The following is a 19,914-nucleotide window of genomic DNA, read 5'->3' on the forward strand; positions in this document are numbered from 1 at the left end:
ACCCAGAGGCGGCGGCGACACCGGCGACACCGGGGAAGGGGCTGCGCTCCCCCCGCCGCCGCTGTCCCGCCGGCCGGCGGCTGCTTCTCTTCTCTTCCCTCCCCTTCCTTTTTTTTTTTTTTTTTTTTTTTTTTTTAGCGCCCCGACGGAGATGGAGCGGGGGGATGAGCGCAGCCGGGAGCGAGTCATGGATGTGTTTCCGTGAAAAAGAGATGTGGAGCAGAGCCCCCTCCTCCCTCCGCTCCTTGTGGGAGAGGCAGCGAGAGGATGCTGACAGAAAACCGCGGTGGAAGGGGAAGGTGGATGAGAAGTGACAGGCATCGGCTAAACATGGGTCAGCACAGCCCAGGCACGCTACGGCTGAGCACAACATTTCCCAGAGGGGTTTTAAGAGAGCAATTAAAGGAGGCAGTCGGCTCTGCCCCTGTTAAACTTCACCGGAAAGGGGGAAAAAAAAAAAGGAAGAAAAAAAGAGATTTTGAAAAGCGGGAAAAGAAAAAGGCTCCTTCCTGCTTCAAATAATGAACAAGGGAAATTAACATGAATTAATGGAGAGAAGGGTCTCTGCTCTGAGAGTCAGATCACCCCCCACCACAGACGAGCTCCCATCCAGCCTTCCAAAGCAGGATGGGGTTGGCTCGGGTGGCAGGGGAAACTGAGAGGCTGCAGCGGTTCAATTATTGTATAGAAATAAATATCGGCACCAAAGAGGTTTTGCATTTAGGACATGCCCAGGAATTGTGGTGAGAGGCGAGCTGATACCACACAGAGACTGCAGATCATGAGTGGAAAGAAAATAACATCAAAGCTCTGTGCTCCCCCAGCTTTCCGCACAGATGGAACGTTTATCGACTACACCCCAAAACAGGCACGAGAGGGAAGAAAAGCATTTAAAATATCCTTCTGGGAAGCCTTCTTGGAATGATCTTCAGCAGCAGTTTATACAGATGGACTCTGGCAGCACCTCCATTCCAGCTTCCTTCTGTGAGAGCTTGTTATGATGAGATCCTGATCAATAAATATGTGACAAGGACCGATCTTAACCCTTCTCATATTCATTGTTTTTCTTTCTGCAGCTGAGAATTTCCAGGCAACCGAAACAGAACATTTCAATTATATATAGTACGCATAGGGCCTTTCAAAAAGGGAGAAAATCTGGAGCACAGCCAAAAGTTGTACATTAAATTAAAAAAAAAAATCAATACATCTGTTTGCATCTTCACAACTCAGCAAAGTTTCACGGTGAGGTTCTCATCCTGGCACACTGGAAGAGATCTTGGTCTGTTCCAGCACAGCTGTCTGCAGATGTGATTTTATAACTCCAGGAGGTCCTGGCAGTACCTGAATGTTGCATTTTACTTCTGCTGCACTGATGCTACCGAATCTCTTACAGCTCGGGGGGAAGCAGGGGTGGCAGCAGGAGGCTGAAGGGAAGCTACAGAGCTGCTGCTGTGCATCCACCTCAATTCACAGAGGATGTAAATCTGTTCAATAACCCCTTGCACACTGTGTACAATGCAAGTACTCGTGGTTTGCTGCTTACTCCTTTTTCTTTTCTTAATTGTTAGGTGCAGAAATACCCAATTCCTACCCAATCACTACAGAATTGCCCACTCCCAATGTGCCCTAGATTACTCTTCTGCAACGATATCACCTACAATCCGTGAGAAGCTGCTGAGTTTACTGCTCTATAGTGATGCACAGTCGTTCTAAAGCACCCTGAACCAATGCAATAATATCTGTGAAATCCACAGGAAAGACAGATAAATTTCCTTAATATTAACCTGCAGCACTGATGAATCCATCTGTCCAGGAAGAGCTGAAAAGCCACATGTTGATCCCTCAGGTGCAAACACAGCCTCTACCACCCATCTGTGACTCAGTTTACAATGAAGAAACACAAGAATTTTAGGCTCAACATCCTCCTGTTGAGCAGAAAAACCCCCTTAGAGGCAGATTTTCCTAAAATTTAATAATGGAATGGCAAGCTGTAGTTATTCATTCTCATGCCTGAAATACTAGGAGTGCTAGCAGAAACTGATTAATGAATGGCCAAAATCAAAGTAATTGCATATTTTCCTCTCAGATATGCTCACCTTTTGAGAAGTATCTGGCAGCCTACAATGATTAGTCTTTATTCCATTCATTTACTACTCATTAACCATGAAATAAGTTCATCTTTCTGCTACATCTCTAATTTTGCAGCATCACCCAGTGCTTGTTTACAGCTCACTAAGTTAATTTGTCTTCACTTATTTTATTTTTTATTATTTTCAGACCTAACCACCCCGCTTTAGTGTTTTGGCGTAGCTTGTCCTCTTGCTATTTTCTGCTGTGGACAGTGATGTGTCACGCAGCTTTGCTCACCTGCATGTTGCCAGCACCCAGATCCTACCACGCTGCTTTCCCAATCCAGCACACGAGTGTCTGATCCTCACACCACTCAGGTAAACAGCTCTGGGTCACAGCCAAAATCCAGCGCTTAGTGATATTAAATATCGAGGGCCAGTTACAACACAGACACTGCCGCCAGGAAGGGAATAACACAATTGTGCCACGGGGGCAGAATCCAGCCTTGCATGTTGTGTGAATCCACTGCTCTGCTCGGCTGAATCCCAGGCATGTTCCTCCCTGCCTGTTTGTGCTTTGCCTTCCACATCCAGCTGAAGGCAGTCTCGAGTGTCCCTTCGTACACAGTGTCCCTAATCAGTGTTTTTGTGCCACCCTTCCACCTAATCCTTCTTTTCAGGGTCTCCAGTCTCAAAGGTCTCTTCTCCACTTCAGTTCACTGACTCTAGTTACATTGTTATGCTGTATAAAAGATTTAAGTTGTATTAAACAACTTTAACAGCGACACTTCCCTTGGTATCATAGCAGACAATTTAACCTCTGTTCAAACCCCCTCATTTTACGTTTGCCTTCAGTTTGCCACATCCAAACCCTTCCCTGTTCCTTTCTTTCTGCTAGACCTGTTCTTAGAGCCCGTTTGACCCGACTCGTGGAAGAATTCTTCTTTGTAACCCTTCTGAGGTATCATTCATTTCTACACGACCCCTCACCATATCTCACTCCCTGACGTGTTCAGAGAACTCTTCCTCCACGTTCCCCTGCCCGCCAGGTGCTTGCCTTTGCACCGCCTCGGAGCGCACTCCTCCCTCCCTGTTTCACATTTTCAGCCGATCCTGCCCTTTTCCTGCGATTAAACGTCACTAGTCCAGCCACGCACATTGTGCTCAGAACAATGGTGGCGTGCCAGAAAAAAACTGTTAAACCGACAAAGGCAAAAAAATAAAGGCGAAGAGCAAAACCGTTTTTTTGCATGGCGGCTGTGGAGCACCACACGAAGTGTTTGAGCATCGTCGTTATGTCAGCGATGATTTATAAGCGCCGTTTCTGCGGGCAGTGTATCAGAGGTAGTGCCTTCGACAGAGGTTTGCAGGACACGTCCTGCTCGGTGCTGGGGCCTGGGAAAATACCAGGGGCGCTCACCAGAACTGAGAGGCGCCCATCGGTGCTAAATTAGGGCACTGAACTTCAGCGAGAGACAGCAGCGGAATCTGTGAAGGAGAACAGACGGAGCAACAGCTCGGCTGTTTCTCCTCCCAAGGAAACCGATGAGCTCTGTGCAGCGGCTGCTGTCCCCAGAGGGCAGCTCCAGCCCTCACCGCCACCCGAAAGGAGCACATGCAAAGCTCACAGAATGATGGGAATCTGGCAGCACACAGGGTCTGCCTGCGAACCAAGGACGACCGGACCTTCGAGCGAGCCCAAATCGCCAGCGCGGAGCTGCCGACAGAGGTGTAAAGACCCCGCTATCACCTTCCACACGAGAGGCAGGACGGTGGTGTCCCGGCCACCCGAAACACTCGAGACGCGTGGCAGGAGCCCGCGCTGAACCCTGCGGGAGCTCCCCAGCCCAGGCTCACTCTCAACCCCGCGCTTCTCCCGGAGGATGAGGCGGACAGAAATTTTGGCAGCATTGCCGGGCTGATCTGCTCTGAGCTCCTCTTCTTTGCCGGGGCAGGCTGTGCCTGCTGGCAGAGCGAGCAGCGGTGACAGGATGCCCTTCAAAAAGCTCACAGCTGCTCCCTGGGGACGCGGGAGCAGAGATGACTTTTAGCTATCGGGAGCCCGGAATAACAATCTCATATACAGAGGATTTCTAAACTCCCACGAAAATCGTCATTACCCGCATCAAGGAACAGAAGCAGAACAGAAGACCCACTACATCCTATTCAGCACATCGCGGGCAAGATCTCGTCTCTTTAAGACGAGGACACAGATCGGTCTTTTGACCCCCAGTCAGAGACCACCGGACTTGACGGAACCTACCGGGGAGAACAGCAGCGACAGCGGCTACGGGGGCTCGGTCCCGCTCGTGCGGCAGGAGCGGCTCCGAGCCGAGCACTCGGAGTCTCTGACAACTCCGAGGCAGCCGTGCAGGGCTTTTCCCTGCCTATAAAATCTCGACTGGAAGCTGCAAAACATCCTCCGGCCACCACGACGGAGCAGGCGCTGCAGCCTCTTCCCCTCCGCTTCTCCCGCTCCCGCAGCCGCCCGCAGAAGCGCTCGGCAGCGCTCCCGGCTGCCAGGATTGCTCTGTGCCTGATAACATCGCCTTAATCAGCATCACTCTCCAGAACAACGCGAGGAAGAAGCCTGCGCTTGCAGCGACTGACAGCTCTGCGCGAAACTGGCATCGTTTATTCAAAACACTGATGGAAATTGCAGAGCCTTCTGCTGACGAGATAACGAGCCCAGACCATTCCACGAAGTAAAAGCATCCACGAGCAGTTTCCAAAGTTAGGATTGCTTTATGCTTCTAACAGAAATGTTGAAATATTTTCTTGACAGTGTACGTCCATAACAAACCCCGATAAGGTCTTCAACTCATTACTACAATCAGAAAAGCCGGTGTGGACCGAACAGAAGACAAATCCTCCCCTGCCCGAAAAGATCGGCGCTGAGACCCCACATCGCCCTTAACCATAACCTAAAGAAACGAGTCGTTTCCCACACCTGTGCCTAAATGCTTCTACGGAGGTAGTGAAATCTGTATATAAGCTTAAAATAGACATTTTTCCTTCAGAAAATCGTGGTTCCATCACATCCATGTGAGTAAAGGAAAGAAGTCACAGAAGAGCTGGGGTAGAAGAAGAGCTGGGGTAGACCTTTCTCCTCACAAGCGAAGGAAGTTCACGCACAGTTAAGTGGTGATGACCCACGCCCCTTCCGCACGCGACTCCCGTGCACGATCAAGGCAGACTAAACAAACAATCCCCAGCGAATACACAAAAAACTCAAAGCCGCTACTGAGTGATCTAAGAAAAGGAAAGAGAAAATCGCGGGACGCATTCAAATGCTTTTCTGCGGAACGACGAGAGGCAACCCAATCTTAGGATACTTTTCAAAAAGGACAGGAAGTTTTCAAAATTCACAGCTGTTTTCTGTATACCTATAAGCACCATTCTCGTAATTTTGGAAACAACGATCCGTCATTTAAGTTCTTCAGTTCATGTCCTTCCTCTGAAGAGTTCTATTAGCTCAAAACCCAACCAAGTGTCAAAATAAAAATACCGCGTTTACAGATATCACTGTGTGTTCAAAATATGGGGGTTAACCAAACGAATTGAATGCATAACACGAAATTATACACATACTGCTTGTTCTTATCACCCCGGTACCTTTACACATCTCACTTTCAAGCTATAGAGAAAATTAAATGAGATAGAAGAGATCTTCACTTTTCCCTTTAAAAATTAATTTAATTTTCTAACACTGAACAAGAAACACTAAACATGACCCTAAAGTCTTATCTCAAAGGGTGTTTTGAAGCTGACCGAAATGACAACTGGGTCAATTCAGTGCCATCGGTGCACGGACAAGATCAGATGAAAAAAAAAATGGTGTTGAAAACACCCTGGTAATCAAACAACCGCTCTCTGAGTCAGGAAACCGCTGAGGAAACTAGAATCGAAACTGTTCTCTTGTTTCTTTTCTGCTCTACTGCTGGAACAACCAAAAGCTTTCGAACTACCATCGCCGAACTATTGAACACCACATACCGAAATTTTCCCTTATAATTTTCCCTTAACCAATTTCCCGCCTCTCTCCACTCCCATCAAATTCGGACTCTTCTTTCCACAACACGTTTCTGTAGGGATGGGATAAAAGAGACACCACATCACTATAAAGAGTGAGATCAGGTCGTGGGGAATGTCAGATTACTACCACATCCCTTTAAACAGTTCTCCATTTCTCCACAAAACATCCTGGAATTTACTTCACTCTCACACACGCGCACATTTCCGATGGAATTCCAGAGACAGAGCAATGCCCACAACCTCCATCAACATTTCATCCGCTCTTTTCACGCCAAAATTAGCACCGCATGTATTTCAGCTTCTCAAGAGTGGACGATCGCAACGAACAGAAGGCTTCTGAATCAAAGAAATCACGAAGGCGTCTTGGCGCTTGTCTGACAACAGTCATCAAATAAGCGTAAAAGCATCTGGTTAAAAGACACAATTACATACATCGTGTGGGGGATATCAGACTACTGAACAATTTACAGATTGAAAAGCTTTTAAAACAGGAAACTTAAATATCCTCTAACACCTACTACTGGAATTTGACGCCAAGTTGGAAGTAAAAAAATTTACAAGCGCCACGGTTAAAATAACGTCTTGTGCAAGATTTTTTTTTTTTTTACTGAAAGAAGAAAATGAAACATGAAAATTTTGAGGGGCAGTCAGGTATGGAGTAAATAAAATTTCCAAAATGCAAACGCGCAAGTCTAAGGGGAAACATCACGTCTAAATGCAACGCACTGAAAAGCTAGGACATCGTTAAAAAACTCGTATAAGAGAAAATATGTTTTAAAAAATTGAAGATTCGTGTACTAAGTAAGTCGTATTACTAATGAGACAGAAAGAAAAAAGTAAGTTTTCGAAGGCTCTTACCACGCCTGAAGCAACAGGGGAGAGAGATGGACCCTTCCCAGCAGAACCATTTTCTGCACCAGAGCCGGGCGGCGGCGGAGGGAAATTGGGGCTGAAAACCATGAGGTCGCTCTTGGCCGCGCCGTCCGCCACGCACAGGCTGCGGCTGTGGCGCTGCGAGTACGACCAGCTGCCCACTTCGCTGGCGCACACCAGCGTCGTGGGCCCGGGCCCCGAGAGCACGGCCGCCCGCGGCGCCCAGCGCGACGCCCCGTACAGCACCAGGGCCAGCAGGAACAGGCTGGACACGGCGCAGATCGCCACCACCAGCCACACGTTGGTCGCCGCGCTGGCCGCGCCGGCGCCGAGCTCCACGCCCGACGCCGACCGCGACCCCGACGCCGACCAGGACGACGACGAGGACGAGGAGGAGGAGAGCGACGATCCCGGGCCCGCGGCCAGCGCCGCCTCGGCCGCCTCGAGCAGCGACACGCTGAGCGTGGCCGTGGCCGAGCGCGCCGGCTCGCCGTGGTCGCGCACGACGATCAGCAGCCTCTGGCGAGGGCCGTCCGCCTCGTCCAGCGGCCGCGCCGTGCTCACCTCGCCGCTGTAGAGCCCCACGCGGAACGGGCCCTTGCCCCGCGGCTCCCACAGCTCGTAGCGCAGCCACGCGTTGTAGCCCGAGTCGGCGTCCACGGCGCGGATCTTCGCCACCACCTGGCCCGCCGGCGCCCCCCACGCCGCCCACGCCCACAGCGTGCCCGAGCCCGAGCCCGAGCCCGAGCCCGGCCCCGAGGACGCCTCGGCCGCCACGGCGCCCGCCTCCGCCGCCGAGCCCGCGGGCGGCAGCAGCAGCGCCGGCGCGTTGTCGTTCTCGTCCAGCACGAAGAGCTGCACCGTGGCGTTGCCGCACAGCGGCGGCTCCCCCGCGTCCACCGCGCGCACCTCGAACTGCAGCACCTGCAGCTCCTCGTAGTCCAAGGGCTGCAGCGCCCACAGCCGCCCGCTCTCCGCGTCCACCGACACGTAGCTCGACGCCGCACGCCACCCGCCGCCCACGGCCCCCGACGACCACGACGGAGCCGCGGCCCCGCCGCCCACGCCGCCCTCCCACACCGAGTAGCTCACGCGCCCGTTGCCCGCCTCGTCCGGGTCCCGCGCCCACAGCCGCGCCAGCTCCGCGCCCGCCGCGTTGTTCTCCCGCGCCAGCACCGTGTACACGGCCTGCGAGAACGCGGGCGCGTTGTCGTTCACGTCCGACACCGGCACCCGCAGCCCGCGGCTGGCGCGCAGCGCCGGCGCCCCGCCGTCCTCCGCACGCACCTCCACCTCGTACTCCGACACCCGCTCCCGGTCCAGCGCCTCGCGCAGCACCAGCGAGTACGAGCCCGCGAACGTCGCCTCCAGACCGAACGGCGACGCCGGCCACACCCAGCACCGCACGCGCCCGTTCGCCCCCGAGTCTCGGTCCGACACGCTCAGCAGGGCCACCACCGTCCCCACCGACGCGTCCTCCGACACCGGCACCGACAGCGACGTCACCCACACCTCCGGCGCGTTGTCGTTCACGTCCAGCACCTCCAGTTCCACGCTGCAGTGACCCGACAGCGGGGGGAAGCCTTTGTCCCTTGCTTCTATAGGGATCTCGTAACTATGCATATCTTCATAGTCTAACTTGCCTTGAAGTCTGATTTCTCCTGTGTTTTCGTCGATAGTGAACATTTCTTTAACTTTTGTACTAACTCGCTTACTAAATAAATATATAATCTTGCTATTGATCCCCTCGTCGGGATCCGTGGCACTAAGCGTGACTAACAGAGTCCCGAGCTCTGAACCTTCTAAGGCTTTAACTTTATACACGGATTGGTTGAACTGCGGCGCGTTGTCATTCGCATCCAGCACCGAGATCAGCAGCTCCATTGTCCCCGTCAGAGACGGCCGGCCCCCGTCACTCGCCGTCAGCACCAACCGGTGCACAGGAATCGTCTCCCGGTCCAGAGATTTCGTTAAAATAAGACCCAAAGACGCTCTCTGGTCATTACTCCCCTGATGATCCAAACTGAAATACTCGCTAGGGCTGAGTGTGTAGGAGAGCTGCGCGTTCTCTCCGATATCCGCATCCGACGCGCCCTCCAGCGGGAAACGAGACCCCGGCACAGACGATTCCGCTATGTTAAGGGCTTCTTCGTCCACACGGAAGACGGGGGCATTGTCGTTGATGTCGGTGACCTCCAGCTGCACATGGAAGACGCGCAGCGGCCGCTCCAGCAGCACCTCCAGGCGCAGCGCACACGGCGCGCTCTTGCCGCACAGCTCCTCCCGGTCGAGCCGCGAGCTCACCAGCAGCGCGCCGCTCGCCCCGCTCACCTCCACGCTCGCCCGCCGGCCCTGCGCCACCAGCCGCAGCCGCCGCGCCTCCGCCTCGCCCGCCTCCAGCCCCAGGTCCTGCGCCAGACGGCCCACCACCGTGCCGGCCTTGGCTTCCTCCGGCACCGAGTACCGCACCTGCCCGCCCGCCAGCGCCCAGGCCGCCTGCAGCACCAGCACCCGCAGCACGGGCCCCCACCGCATCACCGCCGCTGTCGCCTCCGGCCCCATTTTTGCCCTGACCGGCTCTCCCCCGCTTCCCCGACGTCCGCCTTAGGCTCTCCCTGGGACTAAAGGCACGCCGCTCCGCTTTCTCATCGCCTGCCCGGGCCCGTCCGCCACATCCTTCCTCCCGCTGACGGCGCCGTGACTGAGGTTCGGGGAGGAGCTGCAGCCTTGCCGCGTCTCACGGCGGCTTCGCGGCCAACAGCGGCACCTGGTGTCCGACTGCGGCTCCTTCCGTGAGCGGAGCCTTCCTCTGCTGCTCTCTTCCCGCTGCCGCAGCGGCTCCGGGCGGGGATGGACCTGCCCTGGCTCCACCCGCTCTCTCGACGCGCTCCGCGTTTTCCTTTCCGAGCACTGCCTTCCTTCGCAGCGGTAATAGTTGATTCTTTTGTCTCCTCCTCTTCCCCTTCTCTTCTTCCTCTTCTCCTTCCTTAAGGCACTTTAATTGAGAAGTACGCTTGCCAAAATGTGCATATAATTGAAAGCTCATATTAACCCGGGAATCATTCCTAAGAATATTTTCACTGCATAAAACCTACCCCACTTCTGATCTTCGGACTTTATCTTCTCTTAATGTCTGAAGTGGCATAACTCAATTTTCTCATTTATGTTTTCTTCTGGAAGATATTTCAGCTGTTTCCTCTACAGAAGACTGTGTATCCTTGATCCTCCATCCTTAGGAAGTACTCAGGTCTTCAGAAGACATAGATTCACATGAAATGTAAGTGGTCTAGTCCTGGAATGCTAGAAATGAACAGAAATTGCTTACCTTTTCATGGCTTTGTGACAGGGATGTAGCTGAGCAATTCCACACAGTCTCCTTGATTTTTTGTCGAGTAAATAATACAGTAAGCCCACCATATTACAAAGAGTACCTGTATCTGTCTATAGCAAAATTACTTTGCCTTCTGAAGCATATTTCCAACCGATAAAGCATCAGCACATACCAATTCCAAAGACTTTCAACTCCATCAGCGACTCCCTAACTCTACACTCCAAACATAACAGAGCAGAAATCCTCTCAGAAGTGTGAAATAGCTCAAGGAACCTGAACTCTCTCATCTTTATTTGTCAGTAAAAGATTTCCTGTAAGTTTTATCCCCCAGGTGTAGCTGCACAATGAAGACCAAGGTCTTGTTTCTCATTTTCAGGCAGGTAGAAGCTCACAGTATGGCAAAACAATGTGTCCGGTACTGATGGAGATGAGCTGCTGCAGGAAACAGCAGAACCATACAATTAGGACACAACTGAAGACGAGATAAAAGACTTGCACCGCAGTTCTGGCAAGGCACAGTTCATCTCATTACATCTTCCCAGGCTCCCACCTCATCTACTGACGTAAATACATCAGAGACTCTTCTCTTCACAACTACAACACTTTTTTCTGCTTGTCTGCCATGTAAGCCAGGCAGTGACATAAACCAGGTCATTTCACAGGCTAGTGAGTTACTGGTTCTACCACAGGAAGAATCAACGATGCATGTACCCGGAGGTAAAAAACAACAAAAAAGGAGCACACAAAACGCTAAAAACATCAGTGTAGGTCTCTCGATAGATATTTTTAATTACACTTGCTGCTATTCTAACTGTTGTCTGGATTTATTTCTAGGTCTCCATTGTCAGGCTTGTGTTCAAGGACCTTTGTTCAAAATTTCTGGGAAACAGGGCTGAAAAAGCAAACAGGTTTTTTTCCATCCTCTCAAATCTCTGCTGTATTGTCAGCATTTCTATATCCGTTTCCAGGAAGGCAGAAACAAACGAAACCTGAAGCCTCACAGCTTCCTCTCAAAGTAAAATTGACTTTAAGAAACTACAAGACAGCAAACCACGGTGACGGCAAGGATCACAGACTCTGAAATGAAAGAGCATTATTTGGTAGCACGGCTTTCACTCACAATTGCCAACACATTTCCTGATAAAGTCAAGCTAAATCGCTCTAGGTGGAAAATCGGGAGTTTCAAGCATCATCCGTCTTCGTATTCATATGATCATCATAAAGCAAGCACAAAATGAGACCAAAAAAATCAGTTTATTTCCAAAAGTATTCTCAGGGAAGGGGAAAATTAAATTAAGTAAACACAAATAAGAAGATAATGTTAAAACTCCACAACATCTTAGAAATACAATGCCTACAACTGCTGGGTATATGGGACTACCCAAATCAGAAAACAAACTGAGCTGCTTCTACAAATACGTTAATTCACCGAAAACAAGTCCTCTACCAACATGTCTTGCTCGGTCTAGCACTACAGCTGCACATTTTGACATCTACTTTGGTTCGTGTTCTTTTGCAGTTAAGTATCTTATATTAGAAAGTGCATTTCAATCATACTTAGAGGAGGGAAACGTGAAGTGCATCTGGCTTTTTTATACCCATAGAAATCCTATAGTACTTCACAAACTAATATATCCCATGCACGGCAAAGAGGCAAGAGCTTTATGTACAAATTTCTGTTTCAGACAAGGAGAGATTTCTGAGTAAGAAAATACTGGAAACCAGCAATTTACAGCAGTCAAACGCAAGAAATTCATTGTAAGACAGGGAAATGTGGGCAAGTGAAGATAATCCATTCAAAATGAAAGACTGAAAGAAGCACTGAGAGTTGTGATTAACTCCACAGATGGAAGAAAACGAGACCCTATAACACTAGCAAAATAAGTTAAACACTGCAGTCGGGCAGAGATCTTTATAAGGAATTGTCCCATTTAATAACTCATGGGGGGATCTCAGAAAGACACGGACAGTGAGGTATCAAAGAGAACGGGAGATATCAGCCTATGGGGCAGAGTTCAAATAATGGACAGCTGAAAAGAACAGCAGAAAGAGTTGATGAACGTGAAGGAGTTGAGGACTCTGAAAACCCAGGTAGGAAAATGACAAAATCTTTTCAATGCAGAGGACTATAAAGCTGAGTAGACAAAAAAAATATGTGGCTTCAAGACAGACTGTGACATATTCTGAAACAGCCACAGAAAGTTCTAAAATTGAAAAATACAGAAGAAAGGGACATAGATATGAACAGTTTCTCAGTGCCATCAAAAAGGCAAGATTCATTTGCAAGACAAAGTAAGTATTTCATTCAACTTCGCACAGAGCTCATCAATATTAACGTGTTTTGTAGAGCTCCCCTCTTTAACTCGGTAAGAGGAAGAGAGATGAACGCAGTAGCAACAAAACAGCTGCTTCCATGAAACACATTACAGACCATAAAGACCAGGGACAATGCGAAGACCAGTCATAAGGTAAAGGAGCACGAAGCAAGAACCACCGTCACGCCGCAACGGAGTAAACCAAATCCGGGAAGCGACAGCAAAGGGACAGGGGAGAGAGGGCAGAGCGAGAAAGACAGTAACACTGACCGTGTCGAGGAGAGCGGAGGGCTCCGGCTGCGTGTCCTTGGCCGCGGCGCCGGGCGGCGGCGGAGGGAAATTGGGGCTGAAAACCATGAGGTCGCTCTTGGCCGCGCCGTCCGCCACGCACAGGCTGCGGCTGTGGCGCTGCGAGTACGACCAGCTGCCCACTTCGCTGGCGCACACCAGCGTCGTGGGCCCGGGCCCCGAGAGCACGGCCGCCCGCGGCGCCCAGCGCGACGCCCCGTACAGCACCAGGGCCAGCAGGAACAGGCTGGACACGGCGCAGATCGCCACCACCAGCCACACGTTGGTCGCCGCGCTGGCCGCGCCGGCGCCGAGCTCCACGCCCGACGCCGACCGCGACCCCGACGCCGACCAGGACGACGAGGACGAGGAGGAGGAGAGCGACGATCCCGGGCCCGCGGCCAGCGCCGCCTCGGCCGCCTCGAGCAGCGACACGCTGAGCGTGGCCGTGGCCGAGCGCGCCGGCTCGCCGTGGTCGCGCACGACGATCAGCAGCCTCTGGCGAGGGCCGTCCGCCTCGTCCAGCGGCCGCGCCGTGCTCACCTCGCCGCTGTAGAGCCCCACGCGGAACGGGCCCTTGCCCCGCGGCTCCCACAGCTCGTAGCGCAGCCACGCGTTGTAGCCCGAGTCGGCGTCCACGGCGCGGATCTTCGCCACCACCTGGCCCGCCGGCGCCCCCCACGCCGCCCACGCCCACAGCGTGCCCGAGCCCGAGCCCGAGCCCGAGCCCGAGCCCGAGCCCGAGCCCGGCCCCGAGGACGCCTCGGCCGCCACGGCGCCCGCCTCCGCCGCCGAGCCCGCGGGCGGCAGCAGCAGCGCCGGCGCGTTGTCGTTCTCGTCCAGCACGAAGAGCTGCACCGTGGCGTTGCCGCACAGCGGCGGCTCCCCCGCGTCCACCGCGCGCACCTCAAACTGCAGCACCTGCAGCTCCTCGTAGTCCAAGGGCTGCAGCGCCCACAGCCGCCCGCTCTCCGCGTCCACCGACACGTAGCTCGACGCCGCACGCCACCCGCCGCCCACGGCCCCCGACGACCACGACGGAGCCGCGGCCCCGCCGCCCACGCCGCCCTCCCACACCGAGTAGCTCACGCGCCCGTTGCCCGCCTCGTCCGGGTCCCGCGCCCACAGCCGCGCCAGCTCCGCGCCCGCCGCGTTGTTCTCCCGCGCCAGCACCGTGTACACGGCCTGCGAGAACGCGGGCGCGTTGTCGTTCACGTCCGACACCGGCACCCGCAGCCCGCGGCTGGCGCGCAGCGCCGGCGCCCCGCCGTCCTCCGCACGCACCTCCACCTCGTACTCCGACACCCGCTCCCGGTCCAGCGCCTCGCGCAGCACCAGCGAGTACGAGCCCGCGAACGTCGCCTCCAGACCGAACGGCGACGCCGGCCACACCCAGCACCGCACGCGCCCGTTCGCCCCCGAGTCTCGGTCCGACACGCTCAGCAGGGCCACCACCGTCCCCACCGACGCGTCCTCCGACACCGGCACCGACAGCGACGTCACCCACACCTCCGGCGCGTTGTCGTTCACGTCCAGCACCTCCAGCTCAATGCTGCAATGCCCCGAAAGAGGAGGCGTCCCTTTATCTCTCACTTCGATATCCAGGTCATATGATCGAATATCCTCGAAATCCAGTTCCCCGACAGTCTCTATTTCCCCCGAATTTTCGTCTATTTTGAAAACGTCATTAATTTTGCCGGAAATCGCGTCATTAAAAGAATAATAGATTTCGCGATTAATTCCCTCATCTTCGTCTGTCGCTGTTAGCTGGAAAAACACTGTACCGGGAGCAGTATTTTCAGGTAGCTGAACTTTGTACACCGACTGGTTGAACTGGGGTGCGTTGTCGTTCGCATCCAGCACCGAGATCAGCAGCTCCATTGTCCCTGTCAGAGACGGCCGGCCCCCGTCACTCGCCGTCAGCACCAACCGATGCACGGAAATCGTCTCCCGGTCCAGAGGTTTCCTGAGTACCAGAAGTACGGAGATTTTATTTTCGTCTTTAGATTTCACATCTAAACCAAAATGGTCGCTGGGGCTGAGCGTGTAGGAGAGCTGCGCATTCTCTCCGATATCCGCATCCGACGCGCCCTCCAGCGGGAAACGAGACCCAGGAGGCGAATTCTCTGATAAGCTGAGGTTTTTTCGGGCGGCGGGGAAGACGGGGGCATTGTCGTTGATGTCGGTGACCTCCAGCTGCACATGGAAGACGCGCAGCGGCCGCTCCAGCAGCACCTCCAGGCGCAGCGCGCACGGCGCGCTCTTGCCGCACAGCTCCTCCCGGTCGAGCCGCGAGCTCACCAGCAGCGCGCCGCTCGCCCCGCTCACCTCCACGCTCGCCCGCCGGCCCTGCGCCACCAGCCGCAGCCGCCGCGCCTCCGCCTCGCCCGCCTCCAGCCCCAGGTCCTGCGCCAGACGGCCCACCACCGTGCCGGCCTTGGCTTCCTCCGGCACCGAGTACCGCACCTGCCCGCCCGCCAGCGCCCAGGCCGCCTGCAGCACCAGCACCCGCAGCACCGCACCACAACGCTCGCCCATCCCTGCACGCACCGCCGCCGCTGCTCTCGCTCCACCCGCCGCCGCCGCCGCTGTGGCTCTGGCTGCCGGCCCCGGCACGGGCCCCGCACGGCTCCCCGCCGCCGCCCGGACGCACCGGCTCTGCTGCCCGGCCCGCGCCGCCCCCCCGCGCTCACAGCCGGGCTCTCCGCCGCACCGGGGCGGAGCCGCCCACGCGCCGTTCCTGAGCCTGCAGCGACACCGTGCGCTGCTCCGCCGCCTCACGCCAGCCGCCACACTGCCTCTGCCTCCGCTCCGTCATGGCTGTTTCCTCCGCTTTTGCTCTTCCAACCGTGATCGTCTTTCATTTTATTCTTCCGTTATTTCCTTTCTCTTCTCTACCGTTTTCTTTAGCCGTTCTTGTAACTCGCAAGAAGCCTCCGGCGCCACACAGCAGTGAAAACAAGTCGCATCCACCCATTCTCCTTATGTGGCTTTAGCGTTAGACCAGAAAATGTTGTAATCGAGGCAGAAGCTCTTCACAACCAGCTTCACCCAGCGATTAGAGGTAAGTCCGTCGCGTGCTGCTCATCTCCTTTGCGGTTGTTTCGTTTCTCCTCTTTCTCATCTTCTGCTCCTAATTACGTACTTCAGACCATCTCATGTCTTTCTCTTCTATCACTTCTTTTATATCCTCCTTTCTTGCGCTCCACCCTTCCTGCACCCTGTGAGAGCATCTGTGCCAAACCAGTAAACTCGTCTGTCCGTCCATCCTTCCTCTCTGGAATCCTTCCTTCTCGTCCCTCTCCTTACGCACACACACTCTGCTCTTCTCTCCTGTTCTCTCTTTCATCTCCTTTGTCTCATTAATCAATGTCTTGTTCCACGTGATTACATCACCCTCCCCATGAAGCACCAACACGCCACGGGTAGCAGTTCCCGTTCCTCTCTGCTCTCGTCTTTCATCTCTCCAGTCAAGGAACAAACTTCCTGCTCACTTCAAGTCTGTGCCGGGCTGACAGAGCGCTCTTGCACCTCAACGTCTGGAAGGAAACCACGCTCTGCAGACCCCATCCTCTCAAGGGAGAGAATTCACAGCCCTCTGAAACACTGGACAAATCCCGAGGTACCCGGACATTACTGCAAACAGACTTCACTAAGCACAGACAATCCAGGGCAATCTTTACTCCAGGGATTCAAACACACCACGGCTCAGCAACCAATTCCTCTTGAACGCTGAATAATTACGGAGCAACCACAGCTCCAAACACTCTTCATACACCTCGATGAAGAACCATTCTTCAGGCCTCATTTGGCACCTGTATGATGAATGTACCTTTCTGCCGTCATGTTCCAGGCAGGCCAGCACAGTCAGAAACACACAGCGAGATTGTCCATCCCCAGGGGCATTACAGCCCGTGGAATGCCTCTGTGCAGCCTGATCCACAGGGTAAAGGCAACAAAGTCATTGTATCTGTGTCGTTTTCTCTGGCAACGCACGCCCGACTCCCAGCACATCCACTCTGAGGAATGGTTTGGGGTCCCTTCTGCATCCGTGCTTCTGTTATTTGCCCCTACTCTGTCTGGACAAAGAAGACAGAAAGGAGAGGAGGCAGTGGCACACTGCTGATCCAGGAAAGCAATCATAGAATTTCTTACACTGGAAGGCACCCAGAAGGATCATCCAGCTGAACTCCAAATCCAGGCACGTTTGGTCAATCCAAAATGAAGAATCCATGGCCAAAGACATATCAAGGTACAACTGTCATTCAGACTCATCTTTAGGGAACAGCAACTTACCTCAAGCATCCCTGCCTCCTTCTTCAGAAAAGATTTACATTCAAGGCAGGGAATTGGTTCTGAAGTCTGTTTTCCTTCAATGTTATCAGTAATTTCAGGGGAAGAGGAACACGGGGAAATGACCCACATTCTGCAAAAGCCTCTAAATCACTGAACAGAGCACAGTGCACTTCAAACACTTTTATCACATGCCAAGTAGGAGAGACCTGGCAAATCCAAGGACATTCTCCCAGCGTCAACCTCAGCTTAGAAGATTGGAAAATCCATCCCTCATACTGATGGTCAGCTGCTGGAGACTCTCCTACCTGACAGCGGCCAAAATTCAGCAGTCTGCATTTCATTCGCTGTTACCAACACATTGCCAATGCAAAATAAGAAAAAAAAAAACAAACCCGAGGTTTCTGGTAAAATGAGAGAAGAAAACTAGAAGATCGCATTCCATCATATCAAAATGCCACGTCTGGCAACATCTTGATTATGGACAGAATTTTCTCCACTCACTCTCTAGACAAGAGCATGAATGTAAACAAGGTGAGCTTCAGAGAAGGGTAATCGAGCAAGACTGAAATTTCAAAAAGCTCCTGTTTCGCCAACACCATATTTTCAAAAGCAAGTGCTCTGAGATGGGTAAGGATGATGTCCTCACTTCTGGCAGGAAGAGCATGGAGAATACCAAGGATAGACAGCACTTCAGAAGGACCTGAGAGGATCCCAGGCATGCAACCCCAAGGAACGGGTGACTTCACAAGGTTCCCCAGTGGAATCCTCCATCCAAGCTCTGGGAAATCAATCTCCAGCTGAGCAGCTGGAGCTTTCTTGCCCAATGACAGAGCTTGTGCCACACAGCATCTCCAGTTCCTCCCTACAGAAACTTCCCCACTCAGAGTCACCCTCTCCATGATGGAGGGCCCAAGCAATACTCCATGCCACTCAGAGGATTGCAGCTGCAGCAGCCAAACCGCCCCACCACAACAGCTTGGCCCAGCAATAAAACCCACTCTGAGCACGATCCAGGCCTTCACACATCCCACCCTTCCTTCACAATTGGCACAAACAACTTATGAAGGGATGCAAAACCACAGAACTTCTGCCAGGCCCTGTGAAATTCACACTAAATGCTCTGTGCTTTTTCAGCAGTCTCAGATGGAAATGATGTATTCTCACCACAGAAGCACACATGAGAGATGTTTAAAATTCTGGGATCAGAGTGACACCTCTGATCCCGGTGCAGATTGATTTGGTTTTGAGAGAACCACACCAATTGCTGAAGCACAAGCATGGTCACAGTATCCACTGTAGGGGAGAATTTCTACGATGATATCAGGGCTGCTCTGGAAGGTTTGCTGTGGTTGTGCAGGCATCACGGTTGAGCATGACCAGGGCTTGATCACCCCATTTCTAAAGAGGCTGATCATCCAAATGCTCAGGTCAGAGAAATGTGGCACACACAGATTATACCCTCCTCCTCAGCACATCCTCCTCCAAATCCCACTTGACAAAGAGATAGGAACAGTCAAATTCATATCAAGAGATGAGGAAATTGCTATCGATGTGCATCCCTACACAGGAACTGCAGCAAGCTCAAGTCCTACCCTCCCACATTGCATTTCTCAAAGAGGGAAGTGATTCATGGAACAAAATTCATCATCGCATTTCCTCTTACCATCATATATTGCACAATAATGATGTAACAGCACAAATTACTTCCCGTGGAGGGAGATCTTCATCACCCCAAAGGACTCTGTGGCCATTTCAATAGCACACAGCACAGCAAGTTCCACAAAGCCTCCAACCGGAGAACCTTAGAACCTTGCAATGGATCCCACAGTGAAGCAAACTGTGCCCATCCCACCTCATAGTTTTCTCTAGGTTACATTCATTCATCATAGGTATCCTTCATTCATCACTCTAACTCTAAGATATGAGTTCTCAAGACAACCACAGCATCACTAATTCTTGTCTTAAGACAGGGCCCATGGACATCCCAATGAATCCCACCTTCCTTGGGCAACTCTTCCCTCTGCTCAAGGGTGCATAAAAAATAAACCCCTGAGCCTTACTCCACCACTGCTGCAATCACTTTCATAAACATGCTACAGTTGTCTTCTTCCAAAGGAAGCAATGAAGATATAAGGGAAAAGATTCTAGTAGAAGTCCATACTGCCTTTCCTAACTTCTTAAGGACTCTAATGATAGAAACTAAAGGCAGAATTGTTGTTTCCACAAAGAGCCAAATATTTGAAGTCCCAGATGTCATTTTCTGTCCCATCTCTTCCTAGGAAAATAAAAGAGGACAGGCACCAAAAAATAATCCAGTCCTAATACCAACATGGTCTGCAGTCAGCAAAGGCATTAAGTCAATACAAAGGGACTGGGGGATTGTTACCACCACAAGGAGTTTTGTATTCGTGCACCAAGCTCACACCGAAACCCTACACGCAATGAAGTAAGAAAGTTGCCTGCAAAGCTGTAACCTTGGGCACCTCTCACAGAAACCGGCAGTGATTTCATTCGAGGGTACAACTCCTGCCCAACGAGGCAACACTCAGCTGCGGATGGTAAATGCTCTGCCGTCCATAATAGCTTATTGCTGCTTCCACGCACACCAACAAATTGTGAAATCACGAGAGGACATGGCGTGAGATGGAAATGTCCAATTAATATCCTCTAACACCCCCTGCCATGAGAGAGCAGGGGCAGAGCCGCG

At 52.8% G+C, this 19,914-nt stretch overlaps 2 protein-coding genes across 2 annotated transcripts; both read right to left on the bottom strand.

Moving 5' to 3' along the window:
- Positions 1-4,356: 4,356 nt before the first annotated feature.
- Positions 4,357-9,539, bottom strand: LOC134049805 (protocadherin alpha-8-like). Its single transcript, XM_062502479.1, has 2 exons — positions 6,963-9,539; positions 4,357-4,599 (listed from the first exon to the last, which is right to left on the bottom strand). The coding sequence occupies exons 1-2, from the start codon at positions 9,537-9,539 to the stop codon at positions 4,357-4,359; spliced, it is 2,820 nt and encodes a 939-aa protein (XP_062358463.1).
- A 42-nt stretch (positions 9,540-9,581) lies between these two features.
- Positions 9,582-15,449, bottom strand: LOC134049806 (protocadherin alpha-2-like). The gene is made up of 4 exons (XM_062502480.1): positions 12,894-15,449; positions 11,121-11,172; positions 10,701-10,743; positions 9,582-9,972 (listed from the first exon to the last, which is right to left on the bottom strand). The coding sequence occupies exons 1-4, from the start codon at positions 15,447-15,449 to the stop codon at positions 9,582-9,584; spliced, it is 3,042 nt and encodes a 1,013-aa protein (XP_062358464.1).
- Positions 15,450-19,914: the final 4,465 nt, after the last annotated feature.

Source organism: Cinclus cinclus, chromosome 14, assembly GCF_963662255.1.
Source record: "Cinclus cinclus chromosome 14, bCinCin1.1, whole genome shotgun sequence".
Classification (NCBI taxonomy): domain Eukaryota; kingdom Metazoa; phylum Chordata; class Aves; order Passeriformes; family Cinclidae; genus Cinclus; species Cinclus cinclus.

Bases quoted from the DNA above. Each gene is read 5' to 3' on its own strand.
- LOC134049805 (XM_062502479.1), bottom strand. From the start codon at position 9,539: ATGGGGCCGGAGGCGACAGCGGCGGTGATGCGGTGGGGGCCCGTGCTG. The intron at 4,600-6,962 runs GTAAGAGCCTTC...TATCAGGCACAG, and splicing joins CCCCTGTTGCTTCAGGCGTG to AGCAATCCTGGCAGCCGGGA.
- LOC134049806 (XM_062502480.1), bottom strand. From the start codon at position 15,449: ATGGGCGAGCGTTGTGGTGCGGTGCTGCGGGTGCTGGTGCTGCAGGCG. The intron at 11,173-12,893 runs GTCAGTGTTACT...TTTTGAACAAAG, and splicing joins CCTCCGCTCTCCTCGACACG to GTCCTTGAACACAAGCCTGA. The intron at 9,973-10,700 runs GTGAGCTTCTAC...TCTCAATTAAAG, and splicing joins ACACATTGTTTTGCCATACT to TGCCTTAAGGAAGGAGAAGA.